This window comes from Carassius gibelio, chromosome B17 (assembly GCF_023724105.1).
Source record: "Carassius gibelio isolate Cgi1373 ecotype wild population from Czech Republic chromosome B17, carGib1.2-hapl.c, whole genome shotgun sequence".
NCBI classification, from domain to species: domain Eukaryota; kingdom Metazoa; phylum Chordata; class Actinopteri; order Cypriniformes; family Cyprinidae; genus Carassius; species Carassius gibelio.
Window position 1 is genome coordinate 7,896,740 of NC_068412.1, and position 25,978 is coordinate 7,922,717.

At 35.9% G+C, this 25,978-nt stretch overlaps 1 protein-coding gene across 1 annotated transcript in view; it reads left to right on the plus strand.

Annotated features, from left to right (window-relative positions):
• Positions 1-25,978, plus strand: part of alk (ALK receptor tyrosine kinase) — a 371,909-nt gene that overhangs the window by 319,368 nt on the left and 26,563 nt on the right. Inside the window, exons 6-12 of the mRNA XM_052580768.1 lie at positions 3,269-3,394; positions 5,967-6,101; positions 6,397-6,497; positions 9,140-9,306; positions 10,327-10,421; positions 20,464-20,583; positions 25,609-25,774. Of these exons, the coding sequence (XP_052436728.1) occupies positions 3,269-3,394; positions 5,967-6,101; positions 6,397-6,497; positions 9,140-9,306; positions 10,327-10,421; positions 20,464-20,583; positions 25,609-25,774 (910 nt within the window). The remainder of the gene's footprint in view (positions 1-3,268; positions 3,395-5,966; positions 6,102-6,396; positions 6,498-9,139; positions 9,307-10,326; positions 10,422-20,463; positions 20,584-25,608; positions 25,775-25,978) is intronic.

Sequence of the window (25,978 nt, forward strand, 5' to 3'; positions counted from 1 at the left end):
GTAAAAAAATAAATAAATAATAATAATAATAAATAAATAAAACACCCCACATTCTGTTTGTACCTCACTTAATTGATGATTACAGTTCCCTCCACTCATTTTGGCAATGGAGGTAAAACAATTTGCAAAGGTGGCTGTGAAAATAAATCTGCATTGTTGATTTTTTTTTTTTATCTTTCAGTCAAAAAATTCACAAGAATTGTAACCTTTCATAGAAGTGAGAAAATTGTATGATGAAATAAATGTTTTTCTCCAAATCATGCTGGTCACAGTTATTGGCACCCCTAGAAATTCCTATGAGTAAAATATGTCTAAAATATATTCCCATTCATATTTAAAAAAAAAATGACCACACAAGGGTGACTAAGAGTATGAAATTGTCCAGCCATGAGTTCCCGTACCACAGGATTATAAAAATGAGAAATACAAAGGCCAAATTCCCTAAATCATCCATTACAAGCAGTAAAACCAAAGAATATAGTTATGATGTGCAGAACAAGATTGTTGAGCTTCACCATATAGAAGGTGGCTTTAAGAAAAGAGTTGAAAATCCCCATTTCCACCATCAGGGAAATAAGTAAGTCGTTCCAATCAAGTAAAGATGTTACAAATCTGCCTGGAAGAGGACATGTGTCTATAATGTCCTAATACATGTTGATAAGGAGAATTCGAGTGCCCAAAGAGTCTCAGAGGATCACAGCTGGAGAATCGAAAAAAGTTGTAAAATTTTAGGGCTAGAAAGATAAAAAAAAAAAAAAACATGAAATGCAAAAAAAAAAAAAAAAAAAAAAAAAAAAAAAAAATGCAAACAGCCCTATATCACCACATGTGGTTCAAGAGGATTTCAAGAACAGTTCCCCTTGCTCATTTTTAAATGGCACTTCTATGGTCAGACGAGAAAAAAAAAAAAAAAAAGATGGGTTTAGTACAAACAGGGAAAAAAGTACCCCATGTCCAGGGTTAATTATACTGCTGGATCAATTATGTTGCAGGCCATGTTTTTGTTCTTTGACCTAATTTCTCTCTCCTCTTGATTTCTTGAGTTAGTTCACCTGTGTCTTGTTAATTCCCCTTATTTGTGTATTTAATTTCCTTTCTGTTCAGTTTTGGTTTGTCGGGTCTCGTCGATATATACATGTGTTTCCAACCCTCCTTGTGTGGATAACCTTATTTATTTGGAGCCTGTATTTTCGTGTCTTCATTTGACACCGTTATCCTGACAATAATGGGTTGTGGTTGGATCTTCCATCAAGACAATAATCAAAATAAAGCATCAAAAACAACACAAAAATCGGTCACAAAGTGAAAGCTTCTGCCAAGGCCATCCCAGTACTCTGACCTGAACCCTTTATAAATAAAATGAGTGGGATGAACTGAAGAAAACAGGCACCAACATCGAGCTGTGAATCTGGAGAGATCCTGTGTGAAGGAATGGTCTCTGATCTCTTATCAGGGTTTCTCTAAACGCTTCAGACATTACAGAAGAAAACCCGTAGCTGCTATCTTGGGAAAAGGACGTTGCAATAAGTGGGTGCAAATAATTGTGGCCAACATCAACTAGAGGAAGCATTTATTTCACAAATCTCCAATGATAGGTTAGAATTTTTTTTTGTTGAGTTTTTTATTGTTAGTGAAAGATCAAAAGAATAGACAATGCAGATTTATTTTCACAGCTGCGTTTGCTCATATTTACAAAGGGTGCAAATATTACTGGAGGGCACTGTAAGTAAACACTTTCTTACCATTCATTATTTTATTTAATTTTTGCTGTGGTATAACAACTGGTTGCAATTGATGTAATCAACTCCTCAAATCCATACATATTACCAGGACAGGGTCAACATTAAGGGTACATGAACCAGAAAAAGAAGAAATGAAACCAGCATTCATATATCTCCCTTATCTCTGCAATAATACATTGACGTACCAGCAAGAGTTCCATAACTTTGGTCTTTTAATGTCTGTAATCCTGGAACTAGCATTAGCCAACACACATTTGCCCAATGTAATCAATACCAACTCCTAAAATCGACTCCCCTCAACAATATCAAATCGATACCTTTTTGGAATCGACTGCTAACATTTTGGAAATCCCAGCCCAGTGTTGGACATTGAGCTATCTGCTCGTCTTGATTTCTAGTGGTTGAAGCGGTATAATCTCAAATGAACATCTCTTGTCACGTGTCTTCCCAACAAATTCTGTCATCACCCAGATCAAGGGTGTTGTGCCTCTGTAGCTGCTACTGATAAAAATCACATCTCCTTTTTTTTTTCAAGAAGGAAGTAAGTGAAACACATCAGTGGGCCTGTTTTTTTCCCCCTTATTTTTCCTTCTGTACAATCACTCTCTTTATCGTTGTCAGCAGAATGATGAACCCCTGGCGAGCCGGTCCGTTTGTACAGCTCTGTGACTGTCTTCCATTTGCATAGATATGCAAACCGCGGTTACATCTCGCTTTGTTCACTGTGATGCTATCAGACCCAACTCACATAAATCCAGTCGACATGCTACTTATCTGGGCAATTTTTCCGTCCTTCATATTCTAAAGCGCGTGTTAAGCTAGCACTCCATATGCAAAAAGAAAAACTATATATTGCGCCATAGTAAAATGATCTGTATCCCGTCCCACATAAGGGCAGAAGTTGTATATGTTTGTGTTAAAATGTTATCCTAGTCATCTCTTTCGAGCTGTGCTTGAGTTCTCATTACATTAACACAGTTTTTGGAGTGCCTATTGTATCTTTATTGGACAGGAAAGGGCTCTCTGTGTTTTCATTTGTAGATAGCCTTTGTCAGTATCCTTTCCTGTCACTGAAGCTATAAAAAACAAGTGACTACTGAGAGGCTTTGCCTCTTTTATGTCTTCTTTCTGCCTCATTTAGTTTCACAAAGTGCTGAATTTACTTGATGTCTTTGTGTTTGTTTGCACAGAAGCTTTTAATGTAACCCTCTGATTTACTTTCTTGGCGGAAAGTCTATCAGAAAGACATAAAGAAAGCCTCTACGGAGTAACCTGTTACACCTAATGTGCGGTTGTAAAAGAAGATGTATGAGAAAAACGAGGTAAAGGTGGGCTAATGGTTAATGATCAGGGCTGCCTGTGCAAATGTTACATATTTAGCAAGGGTGACCCTGGAATCTGAGTTACTGGGATTGAAATTCTGCTTTATCACCGTTGTACCCTTGAGAGATTTAAACCTTGGCTCCTTCAGGGGAACTGTCTCTGTAATAACTGTCTCTGATTCCCTCTTGTCTTTCTCCGCTCAGGAACCTCTCAAAACGTCACTCTCCGGGGCCGCTATCACTGCAGAGGGGGCCGGGAGATCAATGTGAGCCAGCTGTGTGACTTCAACCCTGACTGTCCACAAGGGGACGATGAGGGGGAACATTGCCGTGAGTATTAGTGCCGTTCGTTTGGAGGACTAGACAGCAGACGGGGGCTCAGGAGGGCAACAGCAGCTCTTTAATGAAGCCATCCTGTGTTTGGCCATTACATAACAGAAGTTGTGTTTATTGGACATTCTGGGAGTTGTTGTGGTTCAGTAGTCATTGTCATCCCAGAAACACTGTTTCAAAAAACATCAAGCACAGATTTCTTCGTCTATATGTCTACTAATTTAAGGCATTCTTTCAAAATTGAATGAAGCTGAATAAATAAGTTTTCCATTGATGTATGGTTTGTTAGAATAGGACAATATTTGGCTGAGATACAACTATTTGAAAATCTGGAATCTGAGGGTGCAAAAAAAAATAAAAATAAATTCAAATTATTGAGAAAATCACACTTTTGAGTTGTCCGAATGAAGTCCTTAGCTATGTATATTACTAATCAAAAATAATTTTGATATATTTACTGTAGGAAATGTTCCAGATATTTTCATGGAACATGATCTTAATATCCTAATGATTTTTTTTGGCATAAAAGAAAGATCTTTAATTGTTGTTGTTGGCTATTGCTACAAATTTAAACGCTTTTTGGTCACTTTAGTTGAAACTTCCATTGTTTTCCCTGAATTTTTGGACTGTATATATCTGAGACTTTTCACTGCTGCATTGCACTTTTAAACTTTTTACCAAAAAAAAAAAAAAAAAAAAAAATTCTGGTCTGATGACATATCTGCCACATTTAGCCTATTTTCCTGTAATTTTCTCTGTCTGATGGCCCCACCTTTTCCCATTATTCCCTGCTTCTTTATTTCTTTGCTAAACTCCCCTTACCTTAAAGATCAGAGGTTCACACTGTCCTGATCATTTATTTCATACCTGCCATAATCTATCCTGTATGATGCAATTTCATTCCATCATAGAGGTTCATTAGCGATCTGTTCCTTCAGCTTTGCAAGCACAGCACAGATACTGCCAGCAGCTTTTCAATGCAAAACACAAAGCTTGCAATCTCATCCTGTGGCATTCAAAACGTGCAGAACTTTTCTTCTTTTTTTTGTCATCTTTCTCTCTCTTTCCCTGTTGTGGTTCTTCATGCTAATCTTCACAAGTGTGGTCATGCTGGTCGATGCGTTTACTCTCTCCTGGTTAATAACAGTGAGTCCAGAGCTGTAGCATCTCTCCTCAGCGGATGATTAGCTGATCCTGCCTCACACCTCTCAGATCAATAGAGTGCAGCAGCTGTAATCAAATTGCAGTGGGTCCACCTGCAGTGCAAAGAGAAAGGCAACAAACACGTATTTTGAGATTTAACAGGATTCTGAGCTTTGTTTATTGTTAGAACAAAGCTAAATGTCACTGTCCATATTCGATATGCCACCACATATATTAATATTGATTAACATCCTGTTAATCACTCTCTTTCAGACCTATTCCGCTTATTTAGTTTGCACAAATAAGACTTAATTCTCTATTTAATAAAATGTTTGGTGAAAATTGACTTCTGAAGACCACATGAAGACATGACGGCGCACATGGCTCTGCAGTTGTGATTCAGTTTTAAATCCTATTCAAGGTTAATTTGAAGTAAAGGAAAATAATGAGTAATAATGAGGTTATTTCTCAACCCAATAGTAGTAATGCCAGTATCATTGTTTTGTTTTGTTTTCATTAAGATGCACAGTATATAAACACTCTTAAAACAAAATCAAATCGACTATGAAGCAACTGTTATGATATAAGATTAATTAAATTAGACAGATTTTCAGAATAAGTCTGATTTAGTATTTTTTTTACACATTTTGTTCAGTTTATTTTTCCATCTTATTTATTTATTTATTTATTTATTTATTGGATCAATCAATCTAATCTAAAGGTTTTATACCAGACCCAAAATATATAAAAAAAATCATATCTTATCTTGGTACTGTTTTTGGGCAAGGTTGTTTCAGAAAAAAAGAAAAAAAAAATCTACATTTCTTTCTCAATAGTCTAATTTGTCTTTATTTATCAACAATCCATTAGACAATAACTGCTTCTTTGAGTGTAGCCACTGCTTAGAAGAATGCCATTTTATATGCATCATTCTGGATTGTACAAAGCTCAAGCTTGTAAGTTGCATGCCAGCAGGCATTTTTTTCTCTGAATTGCAGTGGATAACTGGAGGGGCAACTATGTAGCCCCCCCCCCCCCCCCATGTTTCTTAATGAAGGTCATAGTCATCCCTGCAGCTCTGCACGGGGTTGAATGAATTGTCTGTTGATGGAAGGGCTATGAGGCCATTTCTAATATAGCCTTCCTACACACATTATTCCCTGGCTTTCTGTTCTTTTACCTCGAAACCATATCCTCATTTGCACTCAGCAACACTCAACTGTCTCCCTATGCCTCTTCAGACATTTTAAAAAACGGTCAAAGACTATTGCTCATCAAAGCTTCTAAGCTCTTTAGCTAAGGGATACAATTGTTATTGTACAATCGTTAGCCCTTATTTCTCTTTTTCTTTTTTATCCCTCTCAATTCTTTTCTCTCAGGTCTCTCAGTATTCTCACAATGTTATTGTCTTCTCCTACTCAACCAGGTCAATTCCTAAATGGCAGCTATTGCTCGTTTGGAAGAGAGGATTGCGGCTGGCAGCTGGTTCCAGGAAGGGGTCCACAATGGAGGGCCCATCCGTCCATTCCCCAAAGCCTCCGAAGCAGCTGTCCATCCCCAGGTCCTCCACCTAAACATCTTAACCTTGTGCTTGATGAACTATTTTTTCTAAATAAAACAGAACTTTTGTTGTTTGGACTACAAGATGAGTACTAACCTTGATAAATTAAAAAGAAAGTTAAATAATTTCAGCAGACATGGTTAATAAATGATCTTTATTAAAGATTGACAATAATCTTCTGACTGGTTTTAGTCTGCTTTTATCTCTCGACTTTATTCAGGGAGATGTTTCAAGGTTTTTTTTTTGTTTATTTTTTTTTTTTCATATTAATTGTTTTTCATCACTCTGTCTGCAGGGGCCTTGTTGGCCATTGACAGTCAGCCCAAAGGTCAGCGAGGATCAGCCCAGGTGCGAAGCCCGCTTTTCTTCTACCCACTACGGAACGCCCCTTGCATGGTAAGAAGACAACGTTTCTGCATTCCACAAGCGACCATAATGCACAGTGCCTCTGGATCTCTGAGGAAATGAAGTTTTCATCAAGCCTTATTTGCAAATGTATTCTACCCTATGCATGCAGCGATCAATGCTACACCTATAGAAATGCTCTGAATACTGATAAGGTTATATACCTGTTCGGATAATGCAGCAGGAGGTAATGGCCAGAGATAACGAGAAAGAGAGTATGCTCCATGTATGTTGATGAATATCCACATGTGTCACCTATTGACATGTGTGTTAGCTTGCTTTGTGATATATTTTATAATAAGTGTTTCAACCCCCAAAGACCATGAAAAATTATGATATCCTTGTAGGGAACCCAGTTCTTTAAAATTCATTGAATCAGCTATTGGTTGTCATGTTTCCACCTTACCTTGCACAGATGTGAGCTAAGTACTGAGTAATATTAATTGACTTCTTTTACTTTCTACATGTTTAGGGTTAGGATTAGTGTTTGTCTTAGGGTTGCTTGCATGGAATTATGCTTATGCACTTCAGTATAGGTGCATAAGCATAACCCCAATTATCAGTATTAACTAGATGCGTATTAGCGTGCCCATTATGAGCATATTTACCTGTTTATTTATTTATTTATTTATTTTTATTTATTTTTTTGGGGGGGGGGGGTATTTTGATAAAATGTCAAGTGTGATTATACTAGCTCTCAAATTGTAGTCAAAATGTTGGTTTTGGTTTGACCTAGTAGTTTTTCAGTGTTTAAGGCTATATGTGACATTTTTAGGATGCACAATAGCTTTAATGAGTTGCTTCTGTAATAGCTACTGACAGAATGTAGCCCAGTGTCAGAAAGTTATTGTTGTACCCACATTTCAATGTCATTTGAATGTAATTACATGGAAATCTGGCAACCAAATGTGAAATGTTAATGTCCGTTTTGAAGAATGGAACAAATGACTGGCTCTCGCCTAGATGGAAAGCTTTTGAAAGACCGTCTCCGTTTTAGATTCAGAATTCACAGACCTTGACCCCATCAGTCTGTGGCTCACATGCCAGCCTGCTGGGAAGGGTGAATTACACAACTGCAAAAGACGTCCTGAAGAAAAACACTCAAACAGCCAGTTTCAGAGGGAATGGAGGGTACGCAAACAGACAGAGATGTAGAAGAGAGAGAAACAGTGGGATAAAGAATAAGAAAATAAGAAAAGGAAACAGAATTTCAGGAAGATTATGGAGTGTAGATAGATAGAAACACATAAGATAATACAGGTGGAGAAGTAGTTGTTGGTTTGGACTTTATGAGAAGTCTTGACAAGTCTTGATAGATGTGAGGTGAGGGCCTACTCTTGTATGAACGGTGCCCAGAGCTGTGTGGAGGCACAGCGGGCCATGACAGCATATTGGACTAGATCCAGACACGAACCAAGACTGTAGATTACGACTGTGATCTCTCCCCCTAGGCCTAGTTCTCAGCGTGACTTCTGTAATAGGAGAAGCCTTGCTCCTTTCAACAGCTGCCGTTTTCACAACCCCACTGCAAGTCGCCTGACATAAAGGTCCCTCATAATAGATGAACCTCAGAGCAGATGTGATATAAGCATTACAACCTCCACTCCACCTCCACAGTCAAAATAAGTTTTGGGTGTTCTTGTTACACGTTACATGCATTTACTATTATAATAACAATAAATTGTGCGTAATTACATGCAAGTAACCCTTAGCAAAAACGTAATCCTAAACCTGACCATATATAGTGAGTACATGTAGTAAATTAATTTTACTCAGTAGTTAAATGTAGAATTATACGATAACAAGGATACCTTACAACTAAGTGTAACCCAATTTTATTTTATTTTATATATTTATTTAGTTTTTTTTTTTTTTTTTTTTTGGTCATCAAGTTTAGACCACTGTATTGTTGACTGAGCTTGAGTTGAACTATGACTATTCCTTTAACATATATATATATATATATATATATATATATAAAAGAACATGTTTGTTCATATGGATATATAATGCACAATTGTTCAAATTTCACCTCCTGCTTTATTAATTTGCATGAACTGTCTGCATTGTTTTTGCACCTGGTAGCTTAAATGAATTATGCAAATTTGAGGGCAAGGTCATGAAAAATCCAGCAGACTACCAATGTCTGGTGTACTTTGATGGGACTATGCTGTTTCACTTCACCACTGCAAACCAAGCACCCGAATCCTCTTTTAAAGGCTTAAAGTGTGCTTGACTGCACTGCGCATCTGAATATCTGCCTGTTTCAAACATTCATCTCAATCATTTGATGAATTACTGCAAAAATGCTTAGCAGCAAATGTATACAAACGTTAATTGTGCCACTCAAAAGGTGTCTGGCAAAGCTCCTGGCAAAAACTTCTGTGAATAAGGCACTTTCTGTAATAAACCAAAATGACTTTGCATATTGTAACTGCTGGTTTTCAGCCAGTTTTTGGCTTTTTTGTGTGAAAAATGCATTAAACGATTAGTGAAAGGACTGTGGGTTGTCCATTTGAAGCTGAGAATAGATTATGCATAATCATCCATGAAATGCCTGCCAACATTTGGACAGGAATGGATGAAGGCACATGCATCAATGTTTAAATCTAATTTTGTGATCTTTTCTATAGGTCAAGTTCTGGGTGTGTGGATCTTCAAATGGAATGCTGTCGCTCTGGATTATAGAGAACAGCACAGGTCCCGAGGGTCAGAGGAGTCTCTGGAACTCAACAAGTGAAGCTAATATGGGGAAAGGGTGGAAACTCATTACCTTACCACTCTTCGGTTTGGTGGATCTGTAAGTCTTGTCACAACCATCAAATGTATGCAGAATGTGGTCTGAATATGCACTTCATTTGAAACTTAATGATGGCATAATCAGGTAAACAACTGCAAGAATGAATGAATGCAAATTCAAGTTTTAGGTGCATATGCAATAGGTTTTCACCCAGCATTGTGCAAACTGTATTCATTTGCCATTGGTTTTGCACAAACCCACACATTTGCTCTAAAATCCTACACTAATGAATTTCACTGGTGCCATGTCCCTATGGTCCCGGCCCGGCATGGCACTGCACATTCCATGCTCAACATACCACTCTACCCAGAAGAAAAAGAAAAAGAAAAAAAATCAATGAAAAGACTCACCATTCATCCACACTTTCTCTCCAATTAGCAACTGCTCTTGACTTTTAAGAGTAAGGAGGGCAGAGGAAAATAGAAGGCTGTTACATCTCTATGTTTGATTGGAATCTCATCTAACCCTCCCAAAACACCCACAATTCCCCAAGCTCCAACCTCTGCTCTTGTTATCCGGAGCCTTGCTAATTCCAGTCCACAGAGGGCGATTAAAATTCATTTCTGGCCTCTTTTCTTGTTGTCGTCCAGATTTAATTTAATTTTTATTTTCTTAGATTTTGTCAGCACTTCTGCAAAGCTTCATGCTGTATGACCCAAAGAACCAATTTTGACCCATTTATTGTTATGAAAGATATTAATTTATAGAGGGCAAGGGGTTTTAAATCCCAGGGATTTATTCAAATTAAATGTAGCATGAAAAAGATGATATACCTTAGCTTAGTACTTAACACCTTTTATTATTATTATCACTATTATTATTATCATCATACAACATTTAAAGGAAGGCTATTTTAACAAGTAACATTATATATATATATATATATATATATATATATATATATATATATGTATATATATATATATATATATATATATATATATATATATACACACACACACACACACACACACACACACATTTCTTTTTTATCTCTGTTTTTCTCTGTCAAACATTCAGGTTCTACCTGCAGTTCAGTGCTGATATTTCCTCTAGTGCAGGAATTGCATTTGCTGTGGATAACTTCACTCTGAGCATGGAATGTTTCCTAGAAAGTGAGTATTGCAGCTTGACTATTTTCATTATCTGCCATTTTTATCCTGAACTGAGAAAAGTAGCGATTTTAATAAGAAATAATTAATGTTAGCGTTACCAATCCACTAATTGTTTTTTTTTTTTTTTTTTTCTGGCTGGTACCACCCCCTCTATTCAAGCTCAAAGGCATTTTTCAGAGAACTGACTTTGCCTAAAGAGAACGCTATAAAGCTACACTTAATTAGCATTAGTCATTTTGTATTTTTTTATTTTATGATTACAGGGCTTAGGGTGCCTGCAATTGATCCTCTGTGGGCATACCATGAGTATTTATTGAATGGTTGACTTTTTCTGGATGACATCAACTTTTTGTTCAGAATGAGGGTGCTAGAGCTGGCGAACTAACAGAATTAATTTGTTGTGAGCTGTTAACTCTTTTAAATTGAAATCTAAAAAGATGTTTCCTTGTTTGCCATTACAAAATGAAAACATTTGATGATCATAATTTGCAGGGGCAAATATCTGACTGAGCTCATCCAAGTTTCAACTGGAAATGGGTTGAAAAGAGTGGGGTCGAAATAATCCGATCAATCAATCAGATTCACATCTCACCTATATTCACATCTTGTGTTTATTTTTTGGCCTTTCATCTTATGAACTAGTGGAGGAGACTTAATATTAAATAAATGTTAAACATATGGCTCCAGTTACAAATGTGGCAGCTGGGAATGGCATATGTGCCAAAGTTTTGTTTGGATTTCATTTAGATGCATATTTAAATGAAAATGAATTGGAAATGGTGAATTATGAAAATGAAACAGATTGCAATGTTTAAGGTTTATATATACAGGTCTTTCCAAATGTTTCATAACAATCACTCTCTGCTAAGGCTAGAATCAACTCTTCAAACAACGACTCTGACACATTCAGTGAAATGTCAGGTCAGTGATGACACAAAAATGACGAGACGTTTAAGCCAGTCTTAAGAAGACATTGACAAGAAAAGCATCCTCTTGAGTTCCACATTTTGATTTTGCACGAAACTGTGTGCAATCTGAGGGGGCCCTTTAGAGGGATTTGAAGGAGATCAGCACAGGATATTGCACAACTGGGAAGAAAACAGGAATGGGAATCATTAATTCAAAACTCTAGGATTAAACAGGATAAGATTATTTATTTGTGAGCCGTATGGTATCTTGCTTTTTTCTTTGAAAGAACCAATGCACTTGCTTCAGCGTTTGGCAGATCGAATCAACTTGGCACTGACTCCATCATACATTTGCCCTTCTAGACCCTGGCAACAGTGCGAGGAAAAAAGTGGTTTACTTCCCAGAAGGAGTTTAGAGGGCTTTACAGTTGTTTGCTATGCTGTTTAAAACACATTAATTTATAATCCCAGTTTGTTTTAGCTTTTAAATTATGTATCCTTTCATTAAAGACAACTAATACACAGCCAAGCAGACAGCTTAACCTGAACATACATAAATAACATGTGCAGGGAATATACTCTATTGATGGCTTCTCACAGTGTGATGATTTTAAAGCATCATTAGACACGATGAGATATATATCTTTATAAAATCTGAGAGCTTCACAAACCGTCCTAATTTCTCTCCGTTGGCATGAGAGAGTGCCACTGATGTTGAATGGCTCACTTGCTCCGTGAAATATTTGCCCAGCAATTTGTATCTGACGCCATTTTCTGCCACACATCGATTCGACGCGGCAGCACTGCGGCTGCCATTTATCCCATCCTCTCTGCCATTTCCCTTTCCGATGACACTTCGGAATGGGTAGAGTTATACATTATGCCCTCATTCCCTGCTTAAATGAAATATTATAGCTATACATCATCACACTAGGGTTTGCGGTCTTAGCATCCAGCATTGTTTCCAAGGGTGAGCATTGTGTATCGTTGACATGACTGATTTGTTTAAAATGTAATTGTTTAAAATTTGTTACAAGCTACAAAGTATGGGGACAAGGCCCTTAGGATAGAAAAAGCACACAAGATCAGTTGTTCCTTCTAGACAGAAATGAGATAGGAATTGATGAATCTAGAGTTTTCTCCAGAGAGAAAAACAAAATGCTGTAGTAATCTGACATCAGCCTCCTTCAGAGTTACAGGAGAAATCTAATCTCAGCGTCGAAAACTGTGCTCGGAATGGCAAAGATACCAAACTAAAGAATAACAGTGATTTTGGGAACACTTTACCATACGATTGTTTATGTTAGCTTTAGTTAACACAACAGCTATTGTCAAGTAATACATTTTAATATTATCACAACATTCATTATTCATTCATTCACTTGGTAGATGTTAATTTTTGTGTAGAAATTAGTATTGTTGTAAAAATAAATACCTGGTCTCATGGCAAAAACGCACTTTTTCGCGAGATGAAATATTTACCGATAAGTAATCATCTCTGCAGTTTCCAAAATAAATGAACACTAGAGGCAGTAAAACTCAGACACATTTTATTCATTTTCAGATAAATTTACAGAGTTTTGATTAATAAAGCTAAATTTTAGTAAAAAAAATATATATATATATTATATCTATCTATCTATCTATCTATCTATCTATCTATCTATCTATCTCTGGCACTAGATATTAATAACATCAATAAAAAGAAACTGAAGCTAGGAAAACAAACAAAATAGAAATAAAAGTTACAAAACTACTACAAGTGGTACTGCAATTTAATGCAACTACTGCCATAAAATATCTAAAACATCATGCTAATGCATTGAAATTCAGTAAATGATGCAGAAGTTCTCAACATGTTTGAATGTTGAAAGTAAAATCTGGAGGAAAGTGGCCTTGAAGCCTGGAGGACTGGAGCTGAAAAGCCCCGGTTCAGTGGTTAAAGTTCAGAGCTGGTAACCAGAAGGATGCTTTTATCCCCACAAATCACAAGCTGTGATCTATCAACATTGTTTCATGGTGCAAGGCTCTTAACCACAGATGGCTCTAGTAGGACTACCCCTGTGATGAGGTTGTGGTAACATTCTATAGTGAAAAATTGCATGAAAATATTTTGCTGTGGGCGTGGCCTCTGTCGTGTGGTGATACATACGTTCATTAATTCTATTGTTGTTTGTGTTTCCTGTAAGGGCCACAACTTCATCTCACTGTTCTCCAATTGAAACAGATGGCAGTGGATTCACTGTGTGGGTGTTTACCTCTATTTCCTGGCTTTGGCATGGCAGCGGACTCTCTTATCCTGTTTTTATTAGTTTCCTTTTTCGGAACAGGGAGTCATATCAATGAGAACATTTGCATAGCCTACCCAGAGTGGCAGCCTCTGATGGAACAGTAAAATAAAATAAAAAAAAGCTGTAAGGAGAGTCATACTAGGTTTTTTAGGATTTTATGCCCAGACACTGGCATTCGACAGCACTACCTGTGGTGCCCAAAACCTCGTAAAATCATCCAGCGCTGCTTTTATGACAATGCCAGCTGCTCAGCGATGGTTTGGTGTTTGCCTAACGAGCGACATGGAATACTGTGCTTTCTCAGCAGCATAAGTGGAACACTCCAGTGTATCTCACAGGGATTATGTGGGCCAGAGATGCCATTTGGATGGAGATATTGGAATACTGAATTGTAGACAAACTGAGTTAAAGAATGTCCAAAGTTAAGTTCAGCTAGCTTATATGTTACCCTGGTCTAACGTTGCACATATATATTTGAAGCAATTGCCAAAAATACATTGTTTGGGTCTAAATTATAGATTATAGATAGATCTCAATAAATAAATAAATAAATCAATTGACATTTAAGGTCCATATAATATTAATATATTAATCTTGATTTTGTCCCAATCTTAAACATTCATGTAACGATTTCATGAACCATGCAAAGCTTCAGTCTAACCTATTGTCTGTGAAAAGTTCAGACTTATAGTTTGACTCAATTAGCCATTACTATATATATATATATATATATATATATATATATATATATATATATATACAGAAAGAAAGAAAGAAAGAGAATAAAGTATTATGAATGTACTGTATCTGCCAGCTAGATTGAGTCATTATGTTGTCCAGTGATAATTGTTCTGAATTAAGAAAGAAAGAAATAAGAAAGAAAAAAAAAAAAAAACATAGGAAACATAGTTGAAGGAAAGGTGTCAATTATTATTATTATTATTATTATTATTATTATTATTATTATTATTATTATTATTTGCTGCATATAGCAGCCAAGACATTCACAGCTGTAAACATGTAAGACATAGTGCTGCCATACAGGTAGCCTACTTAAAATGACCCATAGCAGATATGTACAAGTGGAGCTGGGGAAGTGGGGGGTTTCTGCAAGTCTTGCTTACAGCAAAAAGAACCAAACACCTTAAATTAGACAGCAAGCTCAGCGGCAATTGACGTAACAGAGACCAATCAGCATCTGCTGTGAACTGATGATGTGACAGCTAGCAGACTGCATTAAGGACCGTCAGACTTCTTAACTTAATTAGATAAATAACTTATAATTGCTTTGACTTGGTAGAGTGAACATGAAGGGAACTGACTTCATACATTAATAATTACAGATGACACTTTGTTGTTACTGATATTTTGTCATACGATGCAAAGAAATCCATATATTTTCAAAGTGTAGCTTAATTTTTCAAGCTTAAATATATGTAGGTGCAATTTCCATGTACTATTGCCTACTATCGTGTCAAGAGAATTTTACAAGTTTGCACATATTTGATTTATCGTTCTCCCTGCAGCTCTCCAATAAGTACTGTTATATAGACTACAAAGCATGCATTTAAAAGTCCTCATATGACATCCCCCTTAAGAGAAACTGACAGTGGGCAGGAAACCGCTCTGACTTCCAGCTTCATATGAATTCATTCAGACCTTCAGGGTATATGTGTGATTAGAATACTAACACAAAACGGAGCTGTGCCCTAGCACAGCCTTAACATATTGAGCATTGGTTCTGATGTGAGGAACACAAGTTTGAGGCTGACTTGCGTCATTTCTTAACTGTATGAACCCTGTTTGCCCTCATTATTTTATGTCCATTCTCTACTGTCATTATCAATAAAAGTTACATCAATTTGAAAAACACAGTATTTAAAAATGGTGGAGAAGCAGCAAAAAAGAGACAGCAGCAAATCTTGCAGACAGTTTTATTATTTATATGTTTCTCAAGTACAGAAATAATAATAATAATTAAGACACTTTCAAATGATAAAGGAATCTATTATATATATATATATATATATATATATATATATATATATATATATATATATATATATATTATTCTAGGCATTAGGATTTGGATTATCGTCGACCTACCATGTGAGCATCACAACTGGCCAACTGGATATGGAGACATATTGAAGTATTTGAAGAGTGATGACTAAGCTGTTCTCTGATTGTCCTGGCAGATTAAAAAAAGAAGAAAAAAAATGCTGAGTGACAGTTCTGCCTGGAGCAAAGGATTACATTCTTCCATAATTCAAGAAATCTTGTCTTTGACCACCAGCCAGAGTTGTCTACTGCAGTGTTTGCTGCTGCTGTAAACCATCCATAACATGTCATCCATAGTGAAATTAAAAATGCTTGAATGGTCAGGGCCATGACCTAGTGGTTAAATCACAATGTTATAGGCAATGCATTATAAGTAGAGTATAGTGTCATTTTGGAAGTAAAATATAGAATGTCATTTTTTTAATTTACATTTACATGCTTCAGTAGAAATCAGGCAAGAAGCGTGCATTATTCTATTTATTTCATTTATGCATTGCCAAATCCAATTGAAAAACCTTGCCTTTCCTTAAGATAGGCACATTGGATATGACACAGTGTCTAGACTGCAAATGCGCATTGCAAAACAAAAGAATGATGTTATGATCAACAAAAATCAATGAACTGCACTGCAAGTGGTTCAGTTTCTTTATAGGATTGCTGTCTGCCAAGTATAGCACTTTGGCATCTGGAAAAGTTTATTTAATAAAAAGTAATAATGAAACATGATGTAACTTCTAATCAGCCAATCATTTGGCAACAACTTGATGCATTTAGGCATACAGTCAAGTTCAAACCAAGCATCAAAATGGAGGGGTGGTTATTTCAGTGACTGAATGAGGCATAGGTGTTAGAGTATTTTAGAAACTGTTGATCTGTTGGGATTTCCATGTGCAACCATCTCTGGAGTTTACAGAGAATGGTACGAAAAAGAGAAAATATGCAGTGAGTGATAGTTCTGTGGCCAAAAATGCTTTTATGCAAGTCTAGAGTATTTAGCATAACAGTAACAGCATACTACAGAAATTGAATAATCAAAAATGTAAAATAAAACATCATAGTATTTACTGTAAGCATTAAACTTGCTTTGTTTGTTATTAAAGTTAAACAAATCCTTCAGTCCAGAGCATAGACTATATAAAAAACATGGACATAGTGTCTTAGATGTCACCCGTAGGTTTCTGAAGAGCATTTTTGAAGCTCAAAAAAACTATAAATAATCAAATAACTCCTGGATAATCACTGGTTGCAGAAACCATGCCCACCTGGCTCGATGGTGGTGACAGCAGCAGCACTCCACCTGTCACTCAAGTGGCCACACCCTTAATTATGCTTAATGTAAGGCTTAATACAATTTAAACGGATGAGTTATAACCAACACCAAGTGCCGCATTTGGCAAAAATCAAGTTAAATGATTTTAATGATTTGCATGTTGAGTTTGGGCTTTAATTTCATAATCAGAAGCCAAAATTGAAACTGTATTTTAAATAATTGCACAGCCTAGCATTGTACAACACATTTTTTTTTTTTTTTTTTACACTAATACCATAGCCACAGCCTACCTGAATATTATTGCTGAATATATCCATCCCTTTAATAATCCCATCTAATAATGGCTATTTCAAGAAGGATAATGGACCATGTTACAAAGCTCAAATCTTCTCAAACTGGTTTATTGAACATTATATTGAGTACACTACACTTAAATGGCCTCCACAGTCACCAGAGCACAATTCAACAGAGCACCTTTGTAAGGCTCATTGGAAATATGTACTAGGCATGGGCCGATTACTGGTTTCAAGGTATACCGCGATTTGAAAATGTCTCGGTTTCAAAACCGCTAATATTTTCCATTATACCGTTCCTGCGCTGTTTTCCATGTCTCCTTAAGACTGAAAGAGTAGGAATCCCTCAGGCTGAATGCAGTGTAGAGAGTAACACTGACCCCTCCTCCTCCTGTTGGTGCGAGCGAGCGGTCAGTCACGTGTGTGTAGGATGGCTGAACTAAAGGCCCAGGTACACTTCACATTCAGCATTCCTTTATGTCTCGCACGCAGACGCATCCGCACAGCTTTCAAAAGTTTACTAAACCGCAGATGAGTGCGGACAGATGAGCTGGTGCGGGTTGTGCGCGAGCCCTCTTAATGTCTACAATAACGTTAATGTTGACGGTGGCGCGGATCTATGCTATTGGCAACCATCCATTTTTTGCCTTATGGCAACTCTCTGTTCTTGACTTACACAAACTGTTTGCAATGAAATCATTTTCCAAATTGTAATTTATATTAAAAAAAAAAATATGAAAGGCTATTAACGCCCATTAACACAGGCCAGAGAACGAAGATGGACGCGCAGAGAAAAATACTGTAGCAGGCAGATCACTCACTGTTCATGATGCACAAACTATTGGAAGAAAATCCTCAATATTGATTTGGGGATTTATATGAATGTGTTTCTGAGGGAAGCTGACTAATTTCTGAAAAGTTTGCTTGGTATAATTTCACAAAGCTTGTCCGAACATACTGTTTTTGCTTCAAATTGCATTATTATTAAATCAAATTATGTGTATGATTATTATTATATATCTAAATGATATAAATCATGTATATGAATCACATAACTAAAAATGTTAAAATTAAATGCCTGTAATTACAGATTTATGTTAAATAAACATGTCAGTATTTTTAGGAAACAAATCAAAAGGAAAAAAAAAAACTAATTCTACTGTTTCTAATATTCTGAATGTTGCTCAAAAACAAAATATATTGTGTCCAGTGGGAATTTTTATTATTATTATATATTTTTTTTAATATATTTTACATTTAAAGAGCTGTAACCGTAATACCGTGATACCGTGAAACCGTGATATTTCTGCTTAAAGTTATCATACCGTCAGAATCTCATACAGCCCATGTCTAACCTCTACATACATCTCTACGAAATACACCTATACATACAAATCTCTGCAGTTTTGAAATGAACACTAGAGGCGGTAAAATTCCGACAACTTTTATTCCTTTTCACACAAAGCATGATTTGCAGGTCCACAGTTCCGACTAATAAAGACCAATTTTAGCATAAATTCTTGGGGAATAGTATGTTATGAATTCAAACAATTATACATGCTGCAAGATTTGAAAACTGATACTTTTGAATGCAACAGAAACTTCATGATGCTGTCAGGTCAATGTGGAATAAAATCTCTGAGGAATGTTTTCATAAACTTGTTGAATCTATGCTATGAAGAATTAAGGCAGTTCTCGAGGCAAAAGGGGTACCAACCCAGTACTAGCAAGGTCTTTTTTTAACAGATCAACTTCCTTATTGATTCCTGAAATGGGTCGCCAGATAATAACCCTGTGACAGGGTGCATCATGGGAATGTGCTTGCAACAGGCAGTCTAGATTGTGATGAATGATGCCAACTCCAGTCAGAGTGGCGCGGGAGTTTTGTTGGAGTAGATGAATAGCGATGATTAAGGGATGGAGATGAGAGGTAGCATTTTTCACAGAGTACCAGTATTGTCTGAGCAGCTACGTTTGGGGGAATGGGAAGATTTGTCTTCACAGGGATTTGACAATAGGAACAATGCAGAAGATCATGTGGCGTGTCATAGTAATTAAGAAATATGAACTAAACTCTTGACACTATTGGTGGGCGGTGTCTGTGTTTTATGTCCAAGATTACAAGAATAGCTTGCTTCATATTTAAACTAAAGCTGTCAAGAAACGTTTTAAAAACTAATGCTTAAATATTTAAAGATTTTATCCCAATGAGGTTCTGAAGATTCTTTTGAAACCACCCTAACCCATGACAATAATGGAATCTCTGTTATTGTGCTTATAAAACATTTTTTTTCCTCTTTTTTTTTTTTTTTTGGGGGGGGGGGGGGGGTTCTGGTTATCTGACCTTGTGCCTCCAATAAAACATATCTTTTGGAATTTGGTTTGCCAATGTTATGCAGTCAACACGATCTACCTTGTAACATATCAGAAAATCAGAATAAATAATTGGAAATTCAATTGGTGTAAAATTATATAGATAATAAGTTTTATCCCAAGTGCTTAATATAGTTACTATACCTGCTTAGAGAGGTCCATAAAATATTACCCCATGAAAATCGCATGAGGGGAAGGTGATGGAAATGTCAAATCCAGTCAAAGAGAGAAAGAAGCAGAAAAATCCTCATGAAACGCAAAGACATCTGGCTTACATGTTACATGACCCCAGTAACAGCTTTTGCCAATGAAAGTAAAAATGACAGATAGCCATAAACGCTTGATGTATTAGCAATTATAACTAAAGGTTACGTTTTATTTTATATACAATTATTATCCATTTGTGATCTGAATTTTTAAGTAGTGACTAAGTGACATGGAATTTTCCCTGTTGAGTAATGCATATCAAGATTCTGAGGTCAAGTGTTCACCCATTTAAGACTCCGACATCATCAGCAAGCAACCTTATTAGCATATGATTAACATTTGAAAGATATGCAAACAGTTGAACATTTTTTTTTTTTTTTTTTTCGGTGCATGTCTCGTATATTAAACAATTCTCAAGACAAAGATGTGGATATCATTACCAGCTTTAGAGAAAGGCTATTGTTAATGAAATATATTATCTAAACGTTTTTTTTTTTCATTGAGCCAAAATACAGCTATTATCTATAGGCTTACAGAAACTGTGTTTTAACAATACATGCAACATTTTCTCTGGCTGCAGAGTAGTGTTGGACCACAAAAAAAAAAAAAAATGCATTCTGTCTTTTCTCTCATCTTCAGCCAACGGAGAATTTCCTCCAGTGGCTCCCATAAGCTCCACGCAAGTGCCGTTCACACCAAGCTATGCGAGCATCAAGACCACTACAGCACTCTATGAAGAGCCTGGAGCTTCTACAGAATGTGAGTTTTTGCTACTTTCATGTGCTTGAGCTGTTTGTCTTTTTAGAGTTGTTTCTAACTTTTATCTGGCTTGTTCTGACGGAAATTTGCCCCAATGTGATAACAAGTCTAAAGTTGTGTGCAGACCACAGTTATTCATGTTATTGTATTTAAACTATAGAGTGCATGAGCACTAAAACAAACACAGTTTCAGTCATTGTTCAATGGTTTGTTTTAAGCTAGTCCCTTATGCAAACCCAACCCAGTAAGTCAAGATGTATCACTCTCATTAACATAAAATTTCATTGTGGAAAATTGAACAGCATACAAGAGCAAAGTGAACACCAATTACATACTGCATGTTATGTGATTATGTGAAAAAAAAGCTTTTGGGGGGGGGTGTAAATGCACTACAATAATTTTACATTTAAATAGCATTCACGAGTTGATTAATTAGCAAAAGTTATCACTGCACCACTTGCATGCGATGTCATTAACGACAATTATATTGCGGTGGGGTTTAAAAGCGACCTTGCTAAAACATTTTTGGGAAAAGTTGTGACTAGCTAGTTCATTTCTCTAAGTTGGGGGAGGTCATGGCCTAATGGTTTGAGAGTCGGACTTGTAATCCAAAGGTTGTGAGTGAGTTTGAGTCTCAGGCCAGCAGGAATTGTAGGTGTAATCGATCTATCTACATACAAAGCAAAATAAAAAGTTAGAAATGTGTCCAAATAGGTGTCAACTAATTGTTCTTTGGACAATCCTAATTGAAACACACAAGTTAGTTTGTCAAATAATGCAGAATACATATTTTGATAAAGCAGATGCCAGATCTAAACAACACTCCCAATTCCAACAATGGTAGCACCGTGTTTTAAAAAGACTCTGGATTCTTTGTTTTCACAGCAACTTATGAGTTATGCGCTGCAAACATCAGAGCAGCTAATTCAAAGTCCAGACCACGTAATTCCTTCTGAGCACACTGAAATTGTTGAAATGCTTGAGTACACCAGATATGTTGGACTTCTAATGGATATAGAAGATGAATGCTTATGAACAGAGGCTCAGAGACGGTCTCTCTCTCTCTGTCATGGAAGTGCACTGCAGAGAAAAGAAAGTTTGCCATCTACTGGACTATTGCTGCACCATCTTCCAAAATACAAACACTGCTGAAAGACCGGTTATAACATCTAAGGGTGCTTCCATTCTTCAGCTTTTGGTGCACATCTGAGTCAGGGTGACATCAGATTTGGGGTGATTTGGTTCTAAAGCATACTCTGTTAAAATATTATATCAGAGTCAAAATTTCATATTTATGTTTTCAAATGATCAGGATTGCTCATAAAGCCTGTATTGTAAAACATTGCTTCACATTAGCATGATTGTCTACTGAACATGCAAAAAGCGTTTGTAAAATCAGCCGTCTAGCACATGACCTTTGAAAATGTCCTACCAAATGTCATCAGCATTGGGAAGACCGATCTGCTTGCTCATAGCATATACAGGTGTTCCTCTTAAGTTCATGCTCATTGGAGCATAGCCATTTATCAATATGGTGAGCTTGAGTGTTTGTGAAATGACTCCCACGCCATTTCAGCCTTAATAAATCTGAACGAGCAGCTAATCTGCTATTCATCAAGACTCATTAGCAAGTCTCACTCACACGAGTCATTCTCTGGTGTAGTTCAGCTGTGAATGGTCAAAAACAACATCCTACTCTTCTCTTCAGTGTCTGAATAGGCAAAAGGAGGACAATTCAGGGTGTTCTATGAAAATGATTGTTTGAACTCATCCTTTTTTTTTTCACTTTGTAGCTCTGTAAACGATTGCATGTGGTGGTGAGGGGGAGTATATGAGTCATTACAATTTAGGATACATTTCATGCCAATTGATGATAATTTAATTTATTTTCTACCATTTTTATATTATTATTATTATTATTATTATTATTATTATTATTATTATTATTATTATTATTATTATTATTATTATATTTTTGAAAGCTTGCAATTTGCTTGGAATTATTAATTGTGGTTGCAACAGTATTATTATTATATATTATTTAAGAAAAAGTTTTATGTTTCATATGTTTTCAAAAGTTCTGTTATCTAATATATATATATATATATATATATATATATATATATATATATATATATATATATATATATATACAGTGCATCCAGCATACTATTATCATATTATATCATATCATGTTATTTGGAAGATTTGGCTTCAGCACGAGTCATGTTATTTATTTATGTATTTTTTGTTATTATTATTATTATTATTATTATTATTATTATTATTATTATTATTATTATTATTATTATTATTATTATTATTATTATTATGCTGATTTAAATATTATTATTATTATTATTAATAATAATAATAATAATAATAATAATAATAATAATAATAATAATAATAATAATAATATTATTTAATGACTGTTGTTTAAGACCATAAGAGACTGTTTTATTTTATAAACATTAAAATAATGTAATCTGTAAAGCTTTTGATTCTCAGCAAGAGTTGGTGATAATACACACCATACAACTGTTGAAAAGTATAAATAGGTGGCAAATTTGCAGTGCTGTTATGCTGTAATAAATGTAGCAATGGAAAGAAAATAAAAGAAACTGATCATAATGCATTCAAGTCAAGACAATAACCTGTTAAAAAGGGAGCATTGTTAGCTGTGTACAATTCGTACAGAACCAATGAGCAGTCATCCCTATGTTTAAATTAGTGCATATTCATTCAGTCACATAGTGTTACATATTTAGTTGTATTTTTATAAATGTTTTACATTAAGTTAATTCAAACAAGTTAGAAATAATAAGTATAATTTACTGGATTCTGCATTACTGCATTCCATTTATTCTATACACACCATTTTTTTTCAGTTGGCTTTCCATCAAAAAGAAGTATATCATAATACATCTTGGTCATGCCACCTATGTCTAGTTTTAACCTATAATTTCTGAGTTGTTCAAAACCACAACTGCTCAAGACAGATAATACCGTCATGCCTTCGTTCACCCTCTTGCTATCTCTAATTTTACCTTCTCTTTACCGTTCTTGCCCTCTCCCCGTTCATCCTCCAATATCGATTTCTCCCTTTGCCACCATGGCATCTCATTTTGGCAAGTAAAGCCCAGTTGAATGGGGAGTATGCCTTACGCTGACTCAAATCTTCAGCCCTGTGGAGAGAGGGAGCATGTTCTTCTGTCAGTTCAGCTCCCTCGGCCTTTGTCTCCTTGATTACTTCCTCTGACTTTGTCTGCGTGATTGCTTCTTCTGATGAGAAAAGAGAGACGGGCCGCTAACCTCATGATGCACTGAGCGCCGCAGCTCAGCTTCCGATGACTCAGCCATTTCCACCAATCAAACCTTCAAGAACTCTAATAAAAGGAAGCTGTATAAGACCATAATTGGTGATATTTGTCAGGCGCAAACCTCTCTTACAACTCAAACCTTCCTCTATCTTCAGATCTAATTACAGATCTCTGTAGGTTGCTGGCAAGGAAGTAAACTTTTATTTGGACGTTTCATTTGCAGACTTAACTAGAACAACATCACTGCATGAAAATAGGGGATATTTATACAACTAAGAGACTTTGTATGTCTCGCATTGGTCTCACTTTGTCCAGGTGATTCATTGCAAAACTGGATTGATTGCCATTGGATTGGTTCCAGCCCCCAATCTACCCTTGTGAAAGAGAAATAGCAAAGAAGTTTACTGAATGAGCACTTCGAGTGTATACTTCAAATCTTAAAAGTTTATATTTTTTAAAACTTAACTTGAAGATGACATACACTGATGTTATAAAATGCACTTGCAAAAACTCCCACTCTTTTTTTTTTTTTTTTTTTCAGGATTTACCAGAGTAAAAAAAAAAAAAAAAAATGCGATGGAAAAAGTGTGATTTTTGTGGCCTACTCCAAATTCATTTGTAGATGTTTCCCTTTCAGACCTGACATTTCAGAGAGGAGAGTATTAAAATGAATCATGCAATGTGATTTATGGGTCTTAGCCTATTTTGCGCCCGTGTTGTTAGATCACCAGCACCTGATTAGCATCGTCTATGACCCTACGCTAATTTGAACTGTTCCTAGTAAATTGCGTTGGTCATTATATACATTTTAATTTGCACGTTGTCAGAAGATAAATAATATAACTTTCCACTCCCATACAGTTTTGTCTATGAAATGTGTTATCACGTAACAAATTGTCTAAAAAAATGTAAATAAATAATAATAATACAATTTTAAAAATCACAAAAATCACAATATTCAGTTTGCACTTAAATTTATTGATTCATATGGATTCATTTTATATCACTTCCGTAATTTTTTTTAATGGTTTTGTTATCCAAATATCTATTATTATTATTTATTTATTTTTTTATTTTTTTTCTATAATAAGTACTCTTTTCAGAAGTATGCTTAAGTGTACTCCTTTTTCACTAGGGTATAAAGCAAATGCTACTGTTATAGGACACTGCAAGCAAAGATAATACATAGCGCATGAAGATGACGTAGATCAGCCTCCAGTCTTCTGAGCTGATAAAGATTTCAGAAAAAAAAAAAAATGAAATGTGGTGCAACATACCTGTAATACATTTTAACCTTAAGAATCCATTGGATGTAAGCCTGGAATACATCTTATCAGAAGTGAAGTAAACTCAATCAGAACCTCATTCCTCTCATGAAAAAGAGCATTTGACATTTAGCAATGAATGAACTCTTCATGTGGTGCTATTTTCAGGTGTGTGAAAGACATTCTACAGGTTTCCAGCTAAGAAGGGAAAAATCATAAATTGTCTGTGGCTTTTTGACAGCCCAGCCAGCCAAAACACATCGCATAGCATCTCTTTTGTTTGCCATCTGAAAGAGTACAGCCTTGTTTTGTATAAGTTCTACACCGAGTTATAGTGCTTTTTTCTCTCTCTCTATTTCTCTGAACAAGAAGAATCCTTATTTTAGAAAGCTAATAGTGCATTCACTGTATTTGTGGACATTTGTGTGTGTTTTCAGCTGTCAAGTGGATATTCCACACCTGTGGAGCAACAGGACAAGACGGTCCAACGCCGACTCAGTGCAGTAACTCATACCGCAACACCAATGTCAATGTCACTGTCGGCACTAAGGGACCGTTCAAGGGCATCCAGATGTGGCGGATCCCAGAGACGAGGAAATACAGGTACACACACACATAATGTCCTGACCACCACAACCCCAATGCCATACTGTTCAGCCCGTAGGAATTTAGCAGTTACTTTTTCGACCATGAAATGGGTAAACATTCTTCTTCTGCACAATTGCTGCCTGTTATCAAGCCCGTCAGGTCGTTCAGGTAATTGTTGTCCGTGGAGCAGGAGAAATGGGAAAACACATTTCATCAGCT